The sequence below is a fragment of the Coregonus lavaretus genome, assembly GCF_964263955.1.
Source record: "Coregonus lavaretus genome assembly, chromosome: 24".
In the NCBI taxonomy this organism is placed as follows: Eukaryota; Metazoa; Chordata; class Actinopteri; order Salmoniformes; family Salmonidae; genus Coregonus; species Coregonus lavaretus.
Window position 1 is genome coordinate 28,027,797 of NC_140011.1, and position 24,398 is coordinate 28,052,194.

The following is a 24,398-nucleotide window of genomic DNA, read 5'->3' on the forward strand; positions in this document are numbered from 1 at the left end:
CAGCCATGGGGAGAGGAGTGAGAGGGACAGAGAGAGTTAAATCTTTAATGAAGCCAGTTGTGTCAGCGGACACAAGAAGAGAATGAGGTTATATCAACATTTCGTATCAAGTGATGGTCGTAAGCGGCCCACCTAATGAGATGGTATGGGTTTTTTCCCCGTTTTTTTCTTTCTTTCACTGTACATGTTGGTTTGCAGACTGTATAGGGGCCTTTTCAGACAGTGAAGGCAGGTTGAGGAGAGGGGAGGGGAGAGGAGAATAATACCTTTATTTAGGCTTCCCGGAGTCTCCCGCGACAGTTGCGGTTCTGCTGTCGACTCGCATCTCGTCTCGTCATGACTGCCGGAGAAAGCAATAGCTGTCATCCTGAGCCCCCACACACCCCCACACCCTGTCCTTTCTTGGCAGCCCCCCCCCCCCCCCCCCCCCCCCCCCCCCCCACGCCATAGAATAAACACATCAGGCTGGAATATTTACTCTGACTGCTTAAACTGTGTGGACCAGATTAGCCTGTTTATACAAACCCAGAGAGAGAGAGACTCTCCCTGATTAATGAGCAAACACGCGCACACACTCACACACAAACAAACAATTTGTCCTGCATTGAGAAAGTCATCATAATAAACAGTGCAGCAGTTATATTATTAATAGCGAGTGTGAGGAGTATCATAATAAAAGTCTCATAAATATTGTTAACACACACACAGAAGTCACTTTTCTGTACAAAGTGCCAAGATAGTTACTTGTCATTTCTCGGCTGATTCAGACATCGTAGGTAAAGTACTCCAAATGAGCATGCACATTTCTTCATTCCCTTTAAGTTTAGTTTTTGGGCCCTGGGTTTATGCAACAGCAGTGTGGGTCTCTTTGGATGGGGTTCTGTTTTCTCTCCCTCATTTCTATGAATACACCAGAACCTCCCTGAGAAATGCTAATGACGGCTGTTTCATCTTCACTGCTGCGGCTGTCTTGCACGGTGCTCACTCTGTGGGGTTCAAAATGCCATTCCTCCTACCTCCAAACATCTTTGTGAGTAATAGATTTTGCGTGGAGCCTCAAAAGAGGGAAGTGGCTGCACAAGGCTGCGTCAACAAGAAAGCCCAAACTTCAGTGCTGGTTTATTAGCCTAGCCACTGTAATGAGGCGGACAACGTGTGAATGATGCACAAGGAGGATGGAGGCTCCCATTGGTGTTGGTGCTGAGTACGAGACTGTGAAAATCTGTGAAATTACCGCTTTTTTCCTGGACTGTTTCTCAGCGATGGCATCATTTCTGGAGTGGACCGCTGCCATAAGAGCAGCATGGAAAACCCATTGTGCATAGGGTCTGAGACAGGACGCTGCCAAGGTGGCATACGGCTCTGAGGCTCATCTCGATGTCAGTCTTATGCCTCCAGGAAATCTATGTCTTTATGACATTGTTAAGGATCTGAAGAGGCCTATGGAGGGGTGTGGGTGTATAGGGGCTGGGAAATTAGCCATGGGTTGGCATTTGCTGTGTGTATCCCAATGTTAGAGTGAAGGGACTGGAGAGAGTGGGGTGCGGTGGGCATTGACATTGAGTCATCCTGGGACTACAGGAAGGATGAGTACATCATGGAAACTGGACTCTGTTCTGTTGTCACTTCATCACCCTCCCTCCCCCACATCCTCCAACCAAATCTCCCCGGTGACGTTGGCTAGTTGAATTATGGAGGATGGCAGTTGGAGAGAGAGATGAGAGAGGAGCTGGGAACAGACTCTGTGTTCCTGAGGTTTTAGGTCCTCTCCGTTTGGGTCTGGTTACAGGGTGTTCTTATTCATAATGCAGGACCCCCTGGTGGTGGCAGAAGCACTTTAACACAGAGCTGATGGGCTGGTGGTGCTTTAGGAATCCATCATAGATCCCACCACTGCCACCAACACACCTCTGAAAACACATGACCTAGAGAGTTATGACTCATGAGTCACTGACTCACTGGTTCTATGCGTTGAAACAAATAATCCCTCTTCTTTCAGAACTGAACTAGACCACTATAGGCCCTATGTTTGAACACCAGTACAGACTAACAGGATCCAACCAATTGACTGTCTCTTCACAGAACTCTCAGAGCACAGACCAGGCTTTGTAAGAATGGGCTTGGTTTTATTATGCTCTCTGCCTCAGAGGAATGCAAAGTGGCTTTGTTCTCCGTGCATGATGATACTGTAACTGTTCCAGAGAGATAAACTACATGTGAACCTTCTGTGGCTCAGTTGTACACTATCAACCCCCAGAACAGAGGTGAAGGAAGAGAGAGAGAGAGAAAAGAGAGAAAGAAAGACAGAAACAGAGAAAGAAGGAATTGGTCTGTAGCTCAGTTGGTAGAGCATGGCACTTGTAACGCCAGTATAATGGGTTTGATTCCCGCTACTACCCATACCTAAAATGTATGCGTGAATGACTGTAAGTAATTTGGATTAAAAGAGGGAGAGAGAGAAGCAGGACAGTTAATTAATGAACCCAATTTATTTTCAAGTGCAGACATTAGTCATGCAGTCAGGTCTCTGGCAGGCTCCCACTGCTGTGTGAGGTCCAGGTCCTGGGCTCCTCCCCTCCCCCCCAACCCACCCACCCACTCCCATTTATCTCTGGGACACCCTTCACCTAACTCCCCTCCCCAGCGTCCTCCCAGTCCGACTCCTGTATACAGTCAGGCCTCATGTCACAGAGTAGAATACTGAATGCCCCAAACACCTCCCCTCTCATCTCAGCTCTTATCACATCCTATAAACAACATAACACAGCTCAGCTGAATGAGAGGACCTGGCTGGTTTCCACAAAGAAATCACACGGAGGGAGGGAGGGAGGGAGGGAGAGAGGGAGGGAGAGAGGGGGAAAGCACAAGGGAGAGTTCTGCCCGTGTGGAGTGTTTATCGTTGCACTCTGCCGCCGTCTGCCTTTGAGATGGGCCCTAATTTCCTCATTTGTTATCTGTCAGTTGTGCTTCTGTGTACCTGGCAGCGCGGCCCAATCGACAGCCTTGGAACAGGCAGGCAGGCAATGCTGGAAGCCACTTGGAACAACAAATCTCAGAAATACTTTTATCATCAAAGTATCATCAAAACATGTCAACCTTTTGTATTGACACAGAGGGGAACTGGACGCCTGCCATTTGATTTTTGGATGCTGCCACCATTTCCCCCCCTCTACTCCCACCCTCCCTCCAGCTCTCTTTTAAACGCTCTTATCTAATCTTGTGAGCATATTTGTTGTACGTGCTGTGCAGGTAGTACAAACGGTCGCTGGAGCTTGCCCTGTTTCCTCAGACGGCTTGTAAAACATGTTTCGCTTTCCAGCCCAACAGGTCGGGACAAAAACGAGTGTGTGAAAGACAAAAGGAGCTGGGATGAAAGGATAGTGAGCTGCTAGTAGAGCTGGGAGGAGCTCAGGCAGCCATAGTGGATACAGTAGTAAGAGACCCAGTAGAGGCAGGATCGAAGCAACAGGGTATATATTGATTGGATTTTCCCTGCTGCCTTTGAAGAGGATTGTGAAAATGGTCAGCTCCGCAGTGTTACTCTGTGACCTTGGTGACAGAGACTGCAGTGGTGGCAGTACCCTCCCACCGCCCCCACCCACCCCCTGTCTGTCCCCTCTCCCAACAGCTGTGCCCCTCTCTGGGGGGGATTAGAACCAGAGCCCTTTTCATCCGTCTGTAATCCTGCTCTGGCGTCCCCACTCACTCACTCACTCACCCAGGAACACACAAGCAAGCGCCACTTAGGCTTGGTGGGCACACACACACACGCACACACAAGCACACACACACATACAGTACACTGTACCCATTTATGATCAATTAGGTTAACTAAACTAAATGGAGTAATACACTTGCGACTAAACACAGAATCCGCCTCAGGCAAGGCAAGGTCAGCACTCAGCAGACATACAGTCATGTTCTTATGTCTTCCTGCTCTGGTCTCTTCACTGGGCCCTGGTCCCCTGCTGACAGCCAGAGAGAGAGAGGCTTGAGTTGCCCCACATCCTGGCTCTCTCTCATCCCCCTGAGGGTTATGGCCTGCCTGCCTCAGCCTGGGCCTCCTCTCCTCTCTCTCTGTCAGCTTGCCTGCACCCCCCACTGAGGCCCCACAATGACAGATTGGCAGCTCTAAAACCACAGTCTGCTTTATTACCCTGAATTAAAACCCAATTGGAGGATGGATTTGAGGAACTGCTGGCTCAGGCAGAGCTTTTTTAGCAATGAGCGGATATTATCTGAAGAAAAAAATGTCATCATGAGGATGGAAGCACTTGAATATCATCAGCCCGAGGATTCATTATGGAGCTGATATAGAGTTGGCCATTTATTAAAGAGGGTTTGTTTGGGAGTGGATAGGGCCGCCCCTCCCTCCCGTCCTGTGTATGTGACTGTGAGGTAGTGGCGTGTTTGCAGGAAGTGCTCGTGAAGAGAGCAGGATGCAGGGGAAGTGTTTTGCTTCCGCTGGAGAACGCTCCAAACTGGACTTATTTCGCTGCGCAGAAACAGAGGAATTCAGCCCCTTATGAAACATGGCAGGATGGATGAAGCCTGCTCTTAATGAGGCCTGCTCTACATTTGTTTGTCCAAATCTGAGGACACATTCTTAGCGAAGGTGCACTGAAAGCCAGCTGATGTTGTATTATTATAATTTTTAAAAAAAATTGTTCGAGGGGGTAGATCAGCTTTAATATTTCAGATAGATTGTAACTTCCATCAATGTAATTGTCTGCATCACTTCCAATCCCCCATATGTTTTTTTCTCTCGCATATATATATATATATATATATATATATATATATATATATATATATATATATATATATATATATATATATATACACATATACATACACACATATATATATATATATATATATATATATATATATACAGTGGGGGAAAAAAGTATTTAGTCAGCCACCAATTGTGCAAGTTCTCCCACTTAAAAAGATGAGAGAGGCCTGTAATTTTCATCATAGGTACACGTCAACTATGACAGACAAAATGAGAAAAAAAATCCAGAAAATCACATTGTAGGATTTTTTATGAATTTATTTGCAAATTATGGTGGAAAATAAGTATTTGGTCAATAACAAAAGTTTCTCAATACTTTGTTATATACCCTTTGTTGGCAATGACACAGGTCAAATGTTTTCTGTAAGTCTTCACAAGGTTTTCACACACTGTTGCTGGTATTTTGGCCCATTCCTCCATGCAGATCTCCTCTAGAGCAGTGATGTTTTGGGGCTGTCGCTGGGCAACACGGACTTTCAACTCCCTCCAACGATTTTCTATGGGGTTGAGATCTGGAGACTGGCTAGGCCACTCCAAGACCTTGACATGCTTCTTACAAAGCCACTTCTTCGTTGCCCGGGCGGTGTGTTTGGGATCATTGTCATGCTGAAAGACCCAGCCACGTTTCATCTTCAATGCCCTTGCTGATGGAAGGAGGTTTTCACTCAAAATCTCACGATACATGGCCCCATTCATTCTTTCCTTTACACGGATCAGTCGTCCTGGTCCCTTTGCAGAAAAACAGCCCCAAAGCATGATGTTTCCACCCCCATGCTTCACAGTAGGTATGGTGTTCTTTGGATGCAACTCAGCATTCTTTGTCCTCCAAACCCAACGAGTTGAGTTTTTACCAAAAAGTTATATTTTGGTTTCATCTGACCATATTACATTCTCCCAATCCTCTTCTGGATCATCCAAATGCACTCTAGCAAACTTCAGACGGGCCTGGACATGTACTGGCTTAAGCAGGGGGACACGTCTGGCACTGCAGGATTTGAGTCCCTGGCGGCGTAGTGTGTTACTGATGGTAGGCTTTGTTACTTTTGATCCCAGCTCTCTGCAGGTCATTCACTAGGTCCCCCCGTGTGGTTCTGGGATTTTTGCTCACCGTTCTTGTGATCATTTTGACCCCACGGGGTGAGATCTTGCGTGGAGCCCCAGATCGAGGGAGATTATCAGTGGTCTTGTATGTCTCCCATTTCCTAATAATTGCTCCCACAGTTGATTTCTTCAAACCAAGCTGCTTACCTATTTCAGATTCAGTCTTCCCAGCCTGGTGCAGGTCTACAATTTTGTTTCTGGTGTCCTTTGACAGCTCTTTGGTCTTGGCCATAGTGGAGTTTGGAGTGTGACTGTTTGAGGTTGTGGACAGGTGTCTTTTATACTGATAACAAGTTCAAACAGGTGCCATTAATACAGGTAACGAGTGGAGGACAGAGGAGCCTCTTAAATAAGAAGTTACAGGTCTGTGAGAGCCAGAAATCTTGCTTGTTTGTAGGTGACCAAATACTTATTTTCCACCATAATTTGCCAATAAATTCATTAAAAATCCTACAATGTGATTTTCTGGATTTTTTTTCTCAATTTGTCTGTCATAGTTGACGTGTACCTATGATGAAAATTACAGGCCTCTCTCATCTTTTTAAGTGGTAGAACTTGCACAATTGGTGGCTGACTAAATACTTTTTTCCCTCACTGTATATATATATATATATATATATATATATATATATATATATATATATACATATATATATACACACATACACATACACATATACACATACATACACACACATATATATATACATACATACATATACATACATCCATACACACACACATATCCTTTTCCCTTCATTACTTTCCAACCCCAGCACCCCTTCCCCAATTGGAGTGAACTAGTGAACAACAACGCTTAGGCCTCTACTTCCAGCCCATACATACTATATACATTTTATGGACACAGTCAAATTCTACAATAATTATATTTTGTTTGTTTTTACTCCTGAACTTCCTCCGATCATTTTCATGATGTCCATCTCGTTTGCTTCTATATGCCATATTTTTCTAACTGTGCTCTTTCACAAAAGCTCTCAATCTATAACCTATATACTTATTATGGACACAGTATGCTTTACATTAGTTATCTTGTTGTTATTAGTTGTTGTTATTAGTCCCATCCTTCAGCTCCATTCAACACCTCCCATCTATCTCTTAACACCATCCATATTGGATTTCTATTTGCCATATATCTTTCAACTGTACTGTGATGTTTTACAAAAGTTCTGAACCTTTTTATTCTCATTGTTTCTACAGATTGTGAATTGAAAATAAACATTTTTGCTAAAAGTATTATCATATTATTGATCGATTGACTATGACTTTTCAGATCACCCAGTAGTGCTATCTGCAGGGTTAGCTCCAGGTAAATATTGCAATCCTTTAGCCATTCCTGGACCTGTGTCGAAAAACAAGCTTCAAATGGACAGTACCAAAACTAATGATCTAATGATTCTGTGTCTTCGCAGCAAAATCTGCAGAGCTGGGAAGATTGTATCCCCCATATAAATAACATTCTATTGGTAGCAAGAATTTTATATAATAATTTAAATTGAAAAATTCAAAGTTTTGAATCCGCCGTCGTTTTGCGTATCAGTTCATAAACACTATGCCATGGAATCGGTATGTCAAAAATCTCTTCCCAACTATTTTGCAATCTATATGGGACGGCTGTCAATGAAACTGGTATACTTTTTTATTTATCACAATTTTCTTTAACCAATTATATTCTTTAATGCAGGGCCGACAGATTGGTTGTAATTTTGGGTAGAGCAGACATTTCCATATGTTTTTTGTTAGCTGCATGTGTGACATAACTCCACCAGTCCTACCGATGATATCATTTACAAAGATTATACCTTTTTTAAACATTTTGTCAAAAAATTGAGTTTAACCACAATATTTGTTGCATTATTTGTTCTGTCGTTTCTGGAGGATTAAATTGAAATTGCAACCAACTTTCTATGGCTTGTTTTAGAAATAGTGATATTTGGGAGATTATTTCCTTTTCAAATAATTTAAAGTGAGAGGTTGTAATCTGAGTAAAGGGAAAAAGGCCATTCTTGAACATTGGGTGAGACAATCTTACTAATTTGCTAGAGAACCAGTTAGGATTTAAGTATAACTTTGTAGTTAGCAACCTTGACAAAGTGGGTAGTGCATGAAGGAGAAAGAATGATATTTGAGAGAGGGAGGGAGAGAGAGATGTATAGCCCTGTCATCAAGCACAGTGATCTGCCTAATCTGTGCATCCCACCCCCTCCCCTGTCTTTCATATCCTCTGTGATGACAGCTGACAGCATGACGGACAGCCCGCACTGGCATAACACATTTTCTCTGGACCCATAACACATTTTCTTTCTGTGGTGCCAGGGCATCTATAGCTTTCCTTTAGCTAATGGATAAATGTTTATTGATAGGCCTATTTGGTCATCATTTTCTCATGTTAAGCCTAACTAACATTTCACGAACCTATACACGGTGTCACAATGCTGCCATTTTTAGACTGCTGGCTGGTGGCAATAATGTATTTACTTGTTCAGTAATTCAAGTTGGAAATTCAAACAGTGCAGATTGCTAAATGTATTTTCGATGCAACAGCATACTAATCAGCTACCAATTGATTTCTGTTGAATATACAACTGTCCTGTATAGGCTACCTGAACCTGCATGACATGAGCTGTCCTCGTGCTCTCTCCCAGCTTGGATAGAACGTTGTTGTGCATAAAACCAGTCTATTAATGCCAAATAATACAGTCAGTCCACCCTCAAAACACTAGCTTACTAGGAATTGTTTCATTATGCAGTGTACTATCTATAACTATATACCGTATTTAGCTGCTATTTATACACTTTTTATAAAAATTGCACATCAAATAGCCTAACAACGAGGAAAAAAGTAGTCGGCTTGAGGATAAATTCAAGCACTATTTGTTGTTGAACTCCCCTGGTCTCCTGAAGTCCTCCTTTTTTGTGTTTGAATGTTTTCACCACGGCCTGTAGGTCCAGGTTGCAGGCCCAATTGTTTTCTATACTGAGTATTGCCAACCCAGACAGTCTTTCCTGAGACATTGTGCATTAAATGGTAAGGGACTGTTGATATTTGCAACCACACAACTCAAACGCTGGTTCACCAGTATGAACGAAATCGCAAACCTCTTTTTTGTTCAAGCCCACAATAACTATTGTCTTCTAAAGATGATAATCTGTTTGCTTCTGCCAATTTATTGGCTGTCCAATATCCAGACTACCTGTCCCAATACAGTTCATCTCTTTCCATAACGTAGCAATTAAGGAGAATGAGAGGCTCAATTAAAGATGTTGCAGAACTTCTGTATTTGAAGCACAACTCCCTTCTGTCCAGTTTCCCTGATGTTGCTACGGCAATCAAGCTGTTTTTACCATCCATGTAATTGTCGCTTCTGCGGATAGATCGTTTTCTAAAATAAAACTCATAAAGAACTACCTAAGAAGCATTAGGCTGTCGGTCTGATATGTGTTCTGGGAACAGATTGCACTGGGGCCGTCGTAGGGCATTTGTTCACCGATATCCCCTTATACTTTCAATCAGTTTAATTTGTATTTTTCAAGGCCTGAGGCACTTTTTCAGTCACATTCCTGAAGCCCAAGAAACAAACACTTAGCTTCCTAGTACATATGGACATTTAAAAGATTTCTGAATTAGTTTTTGTTTTATTCAATGATGTATTAAATGTACAACAAATAGACATCGATGACATGCGCATATGCCCCCAGAGCTCGTGCAACCCCCCCCCCCCCCCCTCCTCCCCCCACACACACACACTCAATAAAATAACAATAATGAGGCTATATACAAGGGGTACCGGTACCGAGTCAATGTGCAGGGGTACGGGTTAGTCAAAGTAATTTAGGTAGTATGTACATATAGGTAGGGGTAAAGTGACTATGCATAGATAATAAACAGAGAGTAGCAGCAGCATATGTGAAGAGTGTGAAGGAATGTGAATTTATGTGTGTGTGTGAGTGTGGCATCAATATGCATGCGTTAATATGCATTTTGTGTGTGTGTGTGTCTGTGTGTGTGTGTTGGAGTGTCAGCGTAGTATGTGTGAGTGTGAGGTTAGAGTCCAGTTAGTGTACATCGAGCCTGTGCAAGAGAGTCAGTGCAAAAATTACGAATAAATAAGAGATAAAATAAGGGGGTCAATGCAGATAGTGCAGGTAGCCATTTTATGAACTGTTCAGCAGTCGTATGGCTTGTGGGTAGAGACTTTTGATCCCAGACTTGGCGCTCCGGTACCGCTTGAAAGAGAGAGAAAACAACAGAGAGACATAGGGGAAGGGAGGGAGGGAGAGATAGATAGAGAGAGAGAGGGAGAAGGAGAGGTTTCAGAGCTTAATAGACACCGAGAGCAAAGGAAGGCTGTCCCTAGTGAAGCACCGCTGTCTGTCTGTCGTCCTTCAGCCCTGGTCAGGATCAAGGTCGTGGCTCCGGGCTGCAGGTTGTGTCTCTGCAGACAGACAGGGAGGCGCTCAGGCGTAAGGTTTAGGTGGGCAGGGAGAAACACACCAGACTGCTGCTATGTGGCCAATGATGTAGAGTAGAGTTTTCTTTCAGGCAGCAAGACATTATGTGGCTACCCTCAGCTTTTTTGCTGTCCACAATGTTTATGTTTCATCACATATGAATAGATCTAAATAGATCATAATTTAATGACTTTTGCTGCAAGTTAATACCACTAGACAGTTCTGGAAATGATGCAAATAACAGCACTCTTTGAGAGTACATTGAAAATGTTGATGCTGCTCCTGCTGCTGCTGCTGATCATATTATTGGCGATAACGACGATAGTGCTGCTAATGAAGCTATTAATTCTGACATATTTTCTTCTCCTTCTCTCCCGCTTCCCTGTGTAGATTCATCAGGTCAGGTGACCTCGTCTCCCCTGGGCTCTCCCACGTCCCACCGGGGCATGCACCCATCCCTGCTCAGCCCGTCCTCCATGGGGCCCTCAGGCTCCCTACACTCTCCCATCAGCACCCTGAGTTCTCCCATGAACGGCCTGGGCTCACCCTTTTCTGTCATCAACTCCCCCATGGGCCCACACTCCATGTCCTCGCCCGGCATGGGCTACGGCCCCAGTGTCAGCCCCCAGGTAAGGCCTGTCACAGATTCACACACACATTGATACCTGTATATCACACACACACATGGACTCACACACACACCTGCCCAAGACACAGACAACCGTCATAGGCATTCAACTGTCCCTAGTACTGGGCCCTGTGATAACATGGTAGGCCCTTCCATGACCCCCTCTCTTTCAAAGTTTGATACTTAAGCTATGTCCTTCACTCTCTTTTCCCTCCCAGACCTAATCTTTTCTCTCTCTCTCTCTCTCAACCCATCCTGCTCTCTTCCCCTTTTTTTCAGCATACTTTCTCTCTCCCTTGCTATCTGGCTTCTTCCTCTTTCTCTCTCTGATTTGCACGTTCATTCTCTCTCTCTCTCTCGCTCTCTTTCTCTCTCTCGCTCTCTTTCTCTCTCTCTCTCTCTCTCTCTCTCTCTCTCTCTCTCTCTCTCTCTCTCTCTCTCTCTCTCTCTCTCTCTCTCTCTCTCTCTCTCTCTCTCTCTCTCTCTCAATTCACTTCAAAGGGCTTTATTGGCATTGGAAACATATGTTTACATTGCCAAAGCAAATGGAATAGACAATAAACAAGGGAAACATTAATAAACATTACACTCAAATCATATCAAATCAAATTTTATTTGTCACATGCGCCGAATACAACAGGTGTAGACCTTACCGTGAAATGCTTACTTACAAGCCCTTAACCAACAATGCAGTTCAAGAAATAGTTATTTACTAAATAAACTAAGGTATAAAATTATGAAAAGTAACACAATAAAATAACAATAACGAGGCTACATACAGGGGGTACTGGTACCGAGTCAATGTGTGGGGGTACAGGTTAGTCAAGGTAATTTTTACATGTAGGTAGGGGTAAAGTGACTATGCATAGATAATAAACAGTGAGTAGCAGCAGTGTAAAAACAAATGGTGGGGGGGGGGGGGGGGGGGTCAATGTAAATAGTCCGGGTGTGTCACGCCCTGGCTCTGGGGACACTGTTATGTTGAGCCAGGGTGTGTAATTCTATGTTTGGATTTCTATGTTGGCCTGAGTGACTCCCAATCAGAGGCAACGAGTGTCAGCTGGTTGTCTCTGATTGGGAGCCATATTTAGCTGTCTGTCTTTCACTTTGTGTTTGTGGTTTCTTGTTCCGTGTTGGTTCGTGTTGTAACCAGGGACGTCACGTTTTCGTTTTGTTGTTTTTGTTCATTTAATAAAATGTTCGCATTCAACGCTGCGCCTTGGTCCTCCTCTCTCGTAAACGCTCGTGACAGAAGAAACCACCAAGATGTGACCAAGCAGCGTGTCCAGGAGCCATCGCCAGGGAGATCCCTAACAGATCTCCTTCGCCTCCTCGACTGGGTCAAGCCGAGTGAGGAAGAGAAGGGCTTGACATTGTGGCAGAAGGGCGAACGGCTGGCGAGGGACATGGAGACCTGGTCCACGGGTAGGAGAGACGCCCCAAAAAATTTTAGGGGGGGGGGCTAACGCCGTGGACGACGGGCCAGCAGGAGACCGCGGCAGAGCGGCCCAGCGGATTGGCAGAGGAGGCCGCCAGGTTACGGGGGCCACTGGTCGAAGAGGGGGTGGAAGATGTAGAGGCACGGCGAGAGGTACTGGCGAGTGTTGCCAGTCCGGTCCGGCCTGTTCCTGATCCCCACGTAGGGCCAGTGGTGTGTGTTCCCAGTACGGTCCGGCCTGTTCCTGCCACTCACACCAAGTCTACGGTGCGCATCGCCAGCTCGGCCCGGCCCATTCCTGCTCCCCGCACCAAGTCAGTGGTGCGTTTCGTCAGCCCTGTCCGGCCCGTTCCTGCTCTCCGCACCAAGTCTGTGGTGCGCGTCGCCAGCCCAGTCCGGCCCATTCCTGCTCCCCGCACCAAGTCTGTGGTGCGTTTTGTCAGCCCTGTCCGGCCCGTTCCTGCTCTCCGCACCAAGTCTGTGGTGCGCGTCGCCAGCCCAGTTCGGCCCGTTCCTGCTCTCCGCACCAAGTCTGTGGTGCGCGTCGCCAGCCCAGTCCGGCCCATTCCTGCTCCCCGCACCAAGTCTGTGGTGCGTATCGTCAGCCCTGTCCGACCCGCTCCTGCTCCCCGCGCCAAGCCAGTGGTGTGCGTCGTCAGTCCAGCACGGCCCGTGCCTGTTCCCCACACCAGGCCAGTGGTGTGCGTCGTCGGTCCGGCACGGCCCGTGCCTGTTCCACTGGTGCCTGGTCCGGCACCGGTCAGATGCGTTACGCCGGAGCTGGAGCAATCCGCTCCATCAGTGTGCAGTCCAGCTCCGGCCAGCGGGGCCAGACCGGACCAGGGGGTACTTTGGGGGGTTGGAGAGGGAGCGGGGATCAGGCCCGGAGCCGGATCCGCCGCCGAGGCGGAGTGCCCACCCGGTCCCTCCCCTGTGGTATTTAGTTGGCGCGGTCGGAGTCCGCGCCTTTAGGGGGGGGTACTGTCACGCCCTGGCTCTGGGGACACTGTTATGTTGAGCCAGGGTGTGTAATTCTATGTTTGGATTTCTATGTTGGCCTGAGTGACTCCCAATCAGAGGCAACGAGTGTCAGCTGGTTGTCTCTGATTGGGAGCCATATTTAGCTGTCTGTCTTTCACTTTGTGTTTGTGGTTTCTTGTTCCGTGTTGGTTCGTGTTGTAACCAGGGACGTCACGTTTTCGTTTTGTTCGTGTGTTCATTCATTTAATAAAATGTTTGCATTCAACGCTGCGCCTTGGTCCTCCTCTCTCGTAGACGCTCGTGACAGGGTGGCCATTTGATTAATTGTTCAGCAGTCTTATGGCTTGGGGGTAGAAGCTGTTAAGCAGCCTTTGGACCTAGACTTGGCGCTCCGGTACCGCTTGCCGTGCGGTAGCAGAGAGAACAGTCTATGACTTGGGTGACTGGAGTCTTTGACAATTTTTGGGGCTTTCCTCTGATATATAGTATATAGGTCCTGGATGGCAGGAAGCTTGGCCCCAGTGATGTACTGGGCCATACGCATTACCCTCTGTAGCGCCTTACGGTCAGATGCCGAGCAGTTGCCATACCAGGCGGTGATGCAACCGGTCACGATGCTCACAAACGTTTTAAAAGAATATAGACATTTCAAATGTTATATTATTGGCTATGAACAGTCTCTCTTTCTTTCTTTCTTTCTTTCTTTCTTTCTTTCTTTCTTTCTTTCTTTCTTTCTTTCTTTCTTTCTTTCTTTCTTTCTTTCTTTCTTTCTTTCTTTCTTTCGTTCTTTCTTTCTTTCTTTCTTTCTTTCTTTCTTTCTTTCTTTCTTTCATTCCTTCTCTCGCTCTCTTTCTCCCTCTTTCTCCCCCCCTCTCCAACCCTCCCCCCACCCCCCTCTCTCTCTCTCTCTCTCTCTCTCTCTCTCTCTTTCTCTCTCTTTCTCTCTCTCTCTCATTCTCTCTCTTTCTTTCTTTTGTTCCATCAATAAGCACCCCAGTTTCTTTGGTGGTGAAAAAAATACAAATAAGACATCAAAGCTTCCCGTGGCCCAGTTTCCTTTCAAAGCCATATCTGAAAATGAAAACGTTTGCCTAAAATGCACTAACAGCCTTTTTGTATTTGCTAATAATTGTGTTAAATAGGGAGTCAGCAATGTGCTGTTATTGGGGATGGTGTTCCCTGGCTTTTGCGGGCTTTTCACTGTGTTCATAACCAAAGCGTCCCATATGTAATGGAGTTAAGTGTGGATTAAGGGCACTTTCTGAGAGAGAACACATTTCTGGATTCTTCTTCCATTGCTAGAAAGAAAGCCTCACTCCCCCCAGCCCCTTCCTCTCCTCCTCCACTTTTTCCTTCCTTTGCTTTCATCTGCACTCTGGACTTGATCCTGGTGCGGCCTTTTCAATATGCAGGGTGAATATAATGTTTGGTAGCAACGGTTACTGTTGATTTTGGTCAGATCCGTGTCAATATTAAAGAATGTATGAGAGAAGGTTTGAGTGATATTTTCTTTGGAAGGATTCAGCTCCAACATGCACTCACCTCCTCCTTCACTCAGAGATTAAGCAGAAATTAACTAAATGAAACTCATAACTGGAAGTTAATGAGTAGTTGGTGAGTGTATAAGCTGGTGAGGATGGAGGGTGGTATCTGACTGGTAATGGTGGTGACTGCAGTTGGTTGGTGAGGGTTCGTCATGTTGACGGTTGGATCTGACTGGTAATGGTGGTGACTGCAGTTGGTTGGTGAGGGTTCGTCATGTTGACGGTTGGATCTGACTGGTAATGGTGGTGACTGCAGTTGGTTGGTGAGGGTTCGTCATGTTGACGGTTGGATCTGACTGGTAATGGTGGTGACTGCAGTTGGTTGGTGAGGGTTCGTCATGTTGACGGTTGGATCTGACTGGTAATGGTGGTGACTGCAGTTGGTTGGTGAGGGTTCGTCATGTTGACGGTTGGATCTGACTGGTAATGGTGGTGACTGCAGTTGGTTGGTGAGGGTTCGTCATGTTGACGGTTGGATCTGACTGGTAATGGTGGTGACTGCAGTTGGTTGGTGAGGGTTCGTCATGTTGACGGTTGGATCTGACTGGTAATGGTGGTGACTGCAGTTGGTTGGTGAGGGTTCGTCATGTTGACGGTTGGATCTGACTGGTAATGGTGGTGACTGCAGTTGGTTGGTGAGGGTTCGTCATGTTGACGGTTGGATCTGACTGGTTATGGTGGTGACTGCAGTTGGTTGGTGAGGGTTCGTCATGTTGACGGTTGGATCTGACTGGTGAGGGTGGTAGCTGACTGATTAGGGTGGTGGCTACAGTTGGTGAGAGAGGGTGGTGGCTGGTGCCTGGCGTGGGTGGTGGCTGACTGGTAAGGGTGGTGGCTACAGGCGGTGAGAGAGGGTGGTTGGAGGGTTAAAGTGACATGGCCCTGCGGTCACGAGGCACGGCTTTTCTGAAGGAAGGTGATTTAAGTGAGACGGCTGATGCCACTTAGTCTTAACACTCGGCTGACTGGCTGTTTTCAGGAGCAGTCAGGCGGAACGAGGTTGCCACTCTCTGGGCCCTATGAATTTAACCTCCCAGGGTCTGGAACAAGCCCCCCACCTGCTACCTCCCACACATACAGTACACTGGACAGACACACATGATCAAACAGTAGTAACAGTCCCCCTTCTCTCTTTCTTTCATCCACTCCGTTTAGTATCACGTTAACAGCTCAATGACATGATCAATTATGTCAACAATAACAGGGATTGCTGAGGGACGTGGCATGGGACAGGACAGTATGTAATACTGTAATTCACTGCCTTTTTTTAGTCAACCATCTTGTCTTCTAGCCGCCAAACCACATCTAGAAGATGAGCCTGTCCTTAAGACTATTCACATGTTACGGTTAACATTCAGAGTCCAACCCGCATGGATCAGAACCAGAACCAAGGAACACTGAGAGACTGACTGTGGCTCTGGATCTCGAGCCGAAAGCTGCGGGTGGTATGGCAGTCTTACTGTCCTTTTTAATCTTATTTTGTCTTTTTTAGCGACACCCAGTTTAGTATGTCTGTGTTTAGACTGACATTAATTCAGTGAGCCGGTTGTTTGCACTGTATATTGTCTCAGATTAGAATAGCATCTCCATTGTTCCAAGGGGCCACACATGATGCCGAGGCGAAATTCCTCTCCATCATTCTTTCTTTAAGTGGTTTTTCTCTTTTATTCCGGTCTTACTAGAATTACCCCCCCCCCTTTCTGGAATGTTCTGGGCGATATCTCTTGGGGCGGTTAGTCGGGGGAGCGTCAGACCACAGCCTTGCCCATTAGAATTAGTCCGGCCCTGTTCTGAGTCTGAGACGCTGACACTCCGACCATCGCTCTATCACAGCCACCACAGTCTCCCAGCAGCTGGAACAGATTACCCAGAACTGGAACTCATTTTACACTTCCAATGACAATGGAGAATGCTGTCTGGCTGTTGTTTCTGCTGAAAGGGATCCTCTGTCATCTGAAACCAGCGGCGGATACCGAGCGCTTTCTATTTCATTTGGAGAATCAAAGACTCCTGGCTCCGTCTCTCTGACCTCTGCTCTCCTGTTCCGCACGACTCTCAACGCAAAGCCTATTGTGTGTGTTTTTGTAGCTGAGCTCCGTGGCCATACTAATGCGAAAATGGTGTAAATGTTTCACAAGAAATGGAACGCTCATAATAACGTCTGAATGAGCCTGCAGTGATGTCATGCGCCCGTTTGGGTACGTCTTGTTTAGGTGAGGGTCGCTAGGAGACTGAAACACAAAAGGCGGCTCTACAACATTATATATGGAGTGGGGGAGAGCAGAGTGGACTGCAGTCCCTTCCTGTGTGGGAGTAATAAAGCTCCACTCCACTGTGCTGGTGTAGGCACCAGGCACGCTCTATGACATCATGGTGCCATGGTCCTAATGGGGCACACAATGGAGCCGTGTGGAGAGCCCCAGTAGAGCAGTTACCATCGCCCCTGCTACGTCAATCACTCCAAATGGGCAGGCCAATATGTTTTTACCCAAGGTCGTCTCTGATAGCAATTACCTGAGCTTTCCTGCTTCTTGCCATGTGCGTACAGGGTAATGTCAGCTACGTACATATCTTACCCCATTACTTGAGGTCACACCTGGTCCAGAGTCTCAGAGTTCATAGTTCAGAGCACAGTGATTGAGTTGAGCCCCTAAACCAGATTCAGTGTACATGCAGGATTATGGTTAATGATAATGTGTCTACCTCCTGCCTCTATATTATGAGGGGTCTCAGTGAAGGCCAGCTGTGTTCGAGGTAGGCTACTCTGAGGGGAAGAAACCACAACACAGGGGTTTGATTTCACACGCCGGCCCCCGAGGCTCCTGTAATTGAAATGCCTCAGGGGGCAATGCATTTATTTTAAACTTACACATTCAGTTGCGTCTGGTGGTATGGTCTTACAACTTAAAACCGCCGAGACGATCAACCCCCAACGCACACATACATACTCACACACATACACACAAACACACACACACATACACACACACATACACACACACACACACACACACACACACACACACACACACACACACACACACACACACACACACACACACACACACACATACTCCGACTCTTCACTTCCTCCCAAACCCCTCAACCCACCTGTGAAGTTGATCTGCAAACTCTGCAAATCCCAAATGGGCCACCACAACAGCCACACCACACACACACACTACCTCACGTGCCATAAATGGCTCTTAAAGTGAATGCTTATATGCACAGTTCCTCCAAAAACATAAATAAGCTCCTCTTAAAAACCATTAAACCAGACCTAAAAAATGTAAAGAAATGCAGTATTCATAAACATTTTCCTAGCCGTCTGTAACTAGGAGTGGGTGGTATAGACCAGGATGCTGGAGTCAAGCTGTCGCCTTGTCTCAGACTGATTCAGGCGCTAATGAAGAAAATGTGTCGTTTTTTGTTATTTCACATTTGTAAGTGAGCCTTGAGTCTGTGGGAAGAGGGAACAGCGAGAACAGATCAAGTTTCCAACAGATTGTTTTCAGCAGCGATTCATTCAGACTGGGGCTTTTAACCCTGAAAATGCTGTTTCATTCTTTGTGTTTAGTCATCCTTACTATCGCTACAGTCAACAGAGGGGAAGATAGAGGGAAAGGAGAAATTGGACTGAGACCAACTGAATCGTCAGGTCTGTCCTTCAATTAGACTTTTTTAGGTTTATTTCATTTATTTCATAGGATTAGCAGTTATTTCAAACACATTACTTTGTATTGCATTAGCTGAGGAAACACTGAATAGGACGGGATTTCTTTGTGAGTTGTCACGTCAGTATTCATTGATTTAACCCACATAAGACATGGCCTTAGTGTTGCTCGTTAATTGCTGAAGCTTTGGTTTGGTGGTAATTTAATACGACACTAGCGCAAGATCATTTCATCCCTTGTAGCCTACAGTACAGTCCTCATTCAGATTGATATTGTGAAAAGTATTGTCTACTGCAGACCACTGTAATTCAATTGCACAACTCGCAATTATGCTCCTGACCCTGTAAACTGTTTCATTGAAGATGGAGACCATTTTGTTCTGTAAGCCTGAAGGCCATGGAAACAGTCAGCTTTTCATCATATGTGACCTCTATGTTGAAAGGTTAACCAGGCTCTTTAGGTTGGTAATGTGAACACAGTCAGTGTGGGTCGAATAGAATCAACTGCATCTGACTCTCATCAGTCAGTGATTGTCAGTGACTGGTCTTTGGTTGTGAGTTGCAGAGAATTTTGAAATGACAATCCTCCATTCCTTATCATATCTAACAAGCAGGTCCAATCCATTCCTGAGAAATGAATTGGCACACATTTTGGTAAAACGTTGCTTCATAATGTGGCTATTATTATGTGGTTTATGATTTGATTGTTATTCGACATTATGATGTTATTTATTGGTTCAAGATTAAGATAAAAATTGCTTTGTGAATTATCATTTGGTTGATTATTATGCCGTAAATCTGTTATGAAGTAGGCCCTGGGTTGATTGCCAATACGTTATGGGTTGATTGACAATACGTTATGGGTTGGTTGCCAATACGTTATGGGTTGGTTGCCAATACGTTATGGGTTGGTTGCCAATACGTTATGGGTTGATTGCCAATATGATATTATTAAGTTGATAGTCTGTTATTATTACCTAATCATCATTTGGATGTTAGGTTTGTGAACATCATGTGATCACATCGTGTCATAAGGGTTAAAGTGCTGACTCGCTGTAGAGAGAGAGAGAGAGAGAGAGAGAGAGAGAGAGAGAGAGAGAGAGAGAGAGAGCGAAAGAGAGAGAGAGAGAGAGAGAGAGAGAGAGCGGCGTGAGAAAAGTATGACTCTGTAGCAGCATTGAGAAAGCTGCTCATTCACGAGGCCATGTCTCCTATGAGAACAAGCCTGACTAACACACATCTGATAATGCCACACTGAGGTGAGCCACCAGCAGGAGGCCTGCATGTCTATTCCCTAGTCCATGTTACAATGCTCTCTCCATTACGTTCTCATAACAACATTATGTTGATAGACTGCAGCTCACTTTTTGACATCTAGAAAGTTCTGTTGAAAAAACTCAGGCACTATTACATTGTGGCAGTATACATCACAAGTAGAGTGTGTGTGTGGGTGTGTGTGTGTGTGTGTGTGTGTGTGTGTGTGTGTGTGTGTGTGTGTGTGTGTGTGTGTGTGTGTGTGTGTGTGTGTGTGTGTGTGTGTGTGTGAATATGCACATGTGTATGTGTGTGTCAGACAGGTGTCCTTCAGAGTTGTAACACTGCAGTAATTGATCCCAAAAGGGTGACTTATTGTTAACATTCCCTAAATGCCTCAGGAGAGGATAAAGCTTAACACACCTCCTGTGTGAAACATAAACCTCATATCTGTTGATAGCTTGTCAAGATTAGATGTTGATGCTCCTACTGACCACAAAGGGTACTTTTTTCTTTTACACTTAATATTGTGGCAGAGAAAGAGTCCAGGGCCCGGTTTCTCTACAGCGATGGAACTAAGAGTGTTTTAACAATGCATTTTCCTACAACGGTCGAAGATGTAATATGCTTTTCCAAAAACACGTAGAGAGCACAGTTGCTAAGTGTGTCATTGGAGCATGTGTCGAAACTGATAGGATCGAAAGAAAGGGAGCGCTGCTGTCGGATCAGCTTTTCCATTCAAATCTTACCTTAACATTATAATTATTTCACAATACTGACCACGGATCAGCTCCTAGGACCTTTAGAGATATTACCACCTACAGCTGCAAATATTGAGGCGGCTTATTCTAATGCTTACCCTATAATAATGTACTAAATCACCGATTTGCCACATCATTGCGCACGTTAGGCTACACATCATGAAATATACTCAGACAAATTACAGACACTAGACTACAAGTAGCAAAATAAAACTAAATTGATTGAACATGAACATGTATTTGCATTCAACTTTGTTCTGAAGTTATCAGCGGTCACAGAGAGACAGATAAACCATTTGATTCTATGTTTAGTGGAGTTACATTTTACATTTTAGTCATTTAGCAGACGCTCTTATCCAGAGCGACTTACAGTTAGTGAGTGCATTCATTATTTTTTTTCATATCTTTTTTTTCATACTCTGTGTATAAGTGACGCAGGAGGGCAAAAAAGCATCTACACTGAACAAAAATATAAACACAATATGTAAAGTGTTGGTCCCATGTTTGATGAGCTGAATAAAAGATCCCAGAAATGTTCCATACGCACAAAATGTTTATTTGCCTCAAATCTTGTGGACAAATCTGTTTACCTCCCTGTTAGTGAGCATTTCTCCTTTGCCAAGATAATCCATCTACCTGACAGGTGTGGCATATCAAGAAGCTGATTAAACAGCATTAACATTATTACACAGGTGCACCTTGTGCACCTTGTGCTGGGGACAATAATAGGCCAATCTAAAATGTGCAGTTTTGTCACACAACACAATTGGGGATGCTCTGGATGCTCTAGATCGACGTGTACGACAGCGTGTTCCAGTTCCCGCCAATATCCGGCAACTTCGCACAGCCATTGAAGAGGAGTGGGACAACATTCCACAGGCCACAATCAACAGCCTGATCAACTCTATGCGAAGGAGATGTGTCATGCTGCATGAGGCAAATAGTGGTCACACCAGATACTGACTGGTTTTCTGATCCACGCCCCTACTTTTTTTTTAAGGTATCTGTGACCAACAGATGCATATCTGTATTCCCAGTCATGTGAAATCCATAGATTAGGGCCTAATAAATGTATTACAATGACTGATTTCCTTATATGAACTGTAACTCAGTGAAATCTTTGCATGTTGCGTTTATATTTTTGTTCAGTAGACAACACATCTAACGACGCACTTAGCTGTTCTACGAGTGGTCTGAGGCAGGTGTTATATTGAGTATTTTCAAGAACAACGTTAACAACGATGTTTTTAGGAAACAGCTCCGAGATGTAACGATGCTCCTACAAAGATTCTAACGATGAACTTAGCCTTAAGATGCTTTTGAGAAACCGGGCCCAGGTTGTATGAGATGATAAGGGTCATGGCTAGAAGGGATCAATTTTTTGTTTAAAAAAAAATATTTTCATTTTAGCTAACCCTAACCCTTTTTCTAAAGTTAACTTAGTTTTCCTAACCTGCTACATTAATTATCCTAATCTGCTGCGTAAGTTCTTCTAACCTGCTACGAAAAGTCAAATCTGACGTTAATTTGATAAATGCTAGATCCCTTCTAGCCATGACTGATGAAGATTGTTTGTTGTTTTCAACAGGAAGTGAGGTCAGAGATCACAGGTTGTATTGGGGTTATCAGAAGGTTAGATCATTAACTCTACACACCTCTGACTGTTCCCTAAGGGCTGGTGGTTAAGACTTGTTGTCTGTCAGACTGAGATTTGTGTCTATTTGTATCCAGTGTCCACTTCCTCCACTTTGCAGAAGCAGACTCGTCAGCTTTGGCCAGCTTACATTTTTGGAGTTTAGCCTTGCAAATCAGCAATTTATTAAAACCAAACTTCAGTTGATTGCTCACTAGCAAGTCCTACTTCAGCGAGGAATCTGATTTTCTAGTGGAAAGAAAATCGAGGATTCCTGGCAATGGCTTTCTGCACTTATTAATTTTTGTGTCCAAAACATATAATGGGGGTGTTATGAAAGAATAATGTGAGCCTCATAACTTCTACTCAATAAAAGGTGCCCTTGAACTGTTAGACAGTGGAGTTACACTTGGGGGTTGAGCATTGAGAAGTGGTGCAGTAGGATTTGATGTATTCCTTTGATGTGTCTTTATGAGCAAAGTCTGTACTCAGACTCAGGGAAACAAGCTAAGCCAGTCTTATGCAGGGGCCTCTAATGTCTCCCCTGTTCTTTTCTACTCTTTTCAATGCATGGTGGAGGGAGGTTTTTATAGTGTGTACTGTAAGTGCCATCATAGCATATTTAAGCAATAAAGCCCAAGGGGGTTGTGATAAGGCCCTCCTGTAGCTCAGTTGGTAGAGCATGGCGCTTGCAACGCCAGGGTTGAGGGTTTGATTCCCACGGGGGGCCAGTATGAAACATTTATGCACTCATTAACTGTAAGTCGCTCTGGACATGAGCGTCTGCTAAATGACTAAAATGTAAATGTATATGGCCAACATACCACGGCTAAGGGCTGTTCTTATGCACAACGCAACGTGGAGTGCCTGGATACAGCCCTTAGCCGTGGTATATTGCCCATATACCACAAACCCCTGAGGTGCCTTATTGCTATTATAAACTGCTTACCAACGTAATTAGAGTAGTAAAAATACATGTTTTGTCATACCCCGTGGTATACAGTCTTTTTGAAGGTGGTCTTCAGCATTCTAGGAGTTAGGAGTCATGCTGTTTGTGTAAATGGTTTATTTTCACTGTAGCGGTGTGCGTACATATTGTATTTGATTGTGGCATTGAAACCACTGAAATGACTCTCCCAATCCCAGTATAACTAGAGGTGTTGTTACATCAGAGTGAGCAAACTGTCAATTCCTGTTTTAAACAGTTTCATTTGTTTTCTCCCTATGCAGAGATAGAGCTAGTGAGAGAGAGAGAGAGAGAGAGAGAGAGAGAGAGAGAGAGAGAGAGAGAGAGAGAGAGAGAGAGAGAGGAGAGAGAGAGAGAGAGAGAGAGAGAGAGAGAAATAGAGGCTGTAAGAAGGGGAATGTTGAAAAGTTCAGACAATACCCTGTGTTTGAATAAGGACCTATACAGTCTGGTTTACTATGAGGAGACATAGACACGCTCCAGAGCAGCTGTGCTGGCACACAGTGGAGAGCAGAAAGAGAGAAGAGAAGAGAAGAGAAGAGAAGAGAAGAGAAGAGAAGAGAAGAGAAGAGAAGAGAAGAGAAGAGAAGAGAAGAGAAGAGAAGAGAAGAGAAGAGAAGAGAAGAGAAGAGAAGAGAAGAGAAGAGAGAGAAGAGAAGAGAAGAAGAAGAGAAGAGAAGGAGAGGAGAGGAGGAAGGAGAGGAGAGGAGAGGAGAAGGAGAAGGAGAAGAGAAAGAGTGGAGAGGAGAGAGGAGAGGAGAGGGAGAGGAGAGGAGAGGAGAGGAGAGGAGAGGAGAGGAGAGGAGAAGGTATTGTCCTCTCCTCTCCTCTCCTCTCCTCTCCTCTCCTCTCCTCTCCTCTCCTCTCCTCTCCTCTCCTCTCCTCTCCTCTCCTCTCCTCTCCTCTCTCCTCTCCTCTCTCCTCTCCACTCTTTCTCCTTCTCCTTCTCCTTCTCACTTCTCCTTCTCCTTCTCCTCTCTCCTTCTCCTTCTCCTTCTCCTTCTCCTTCTCCTTCTCCTTCTCCTTCTCCTTCTCCTTCTCTCCTCCTTCTCCTTCTCCTTCTCCTCTCCTCTCCTCTCCTCTCCTCTCTCCTCTCCTCTCCTCTCCTCTCCTCTCCCTCTCCTCTCCTCTCCTCTCCTCTCCTCTCCTC

At 45.1% G+C, this 24,398-nt stretch overlaps 1 protein-coding gene across 4 annotated transcripts in view; it reads left to right on the plus strand.

Moving 5' to 3' along the window:
- rxraa (retinoid X receptor, alpha a) overlaps positions 1-24,398 on the plus strand; it is a 145,974-nt gene that overhangs the window by 77,411 nt on the left and 44,165 nt on the right. For all 4 annotated transcript variants that reach the window (XM_084141082.1, XM_084141083.1, XM_084141084.1 and 1 more), the window contains exon 3: positions 10,760-10,998. In XM_084141082.1, the coding sequence (XP_083997208.1) occupies positions 10,760-10,998 (239 nt within the window). The remainder of the gene's footprint in view (positions 1-10,759; positions 10,999-24,398) is intronic.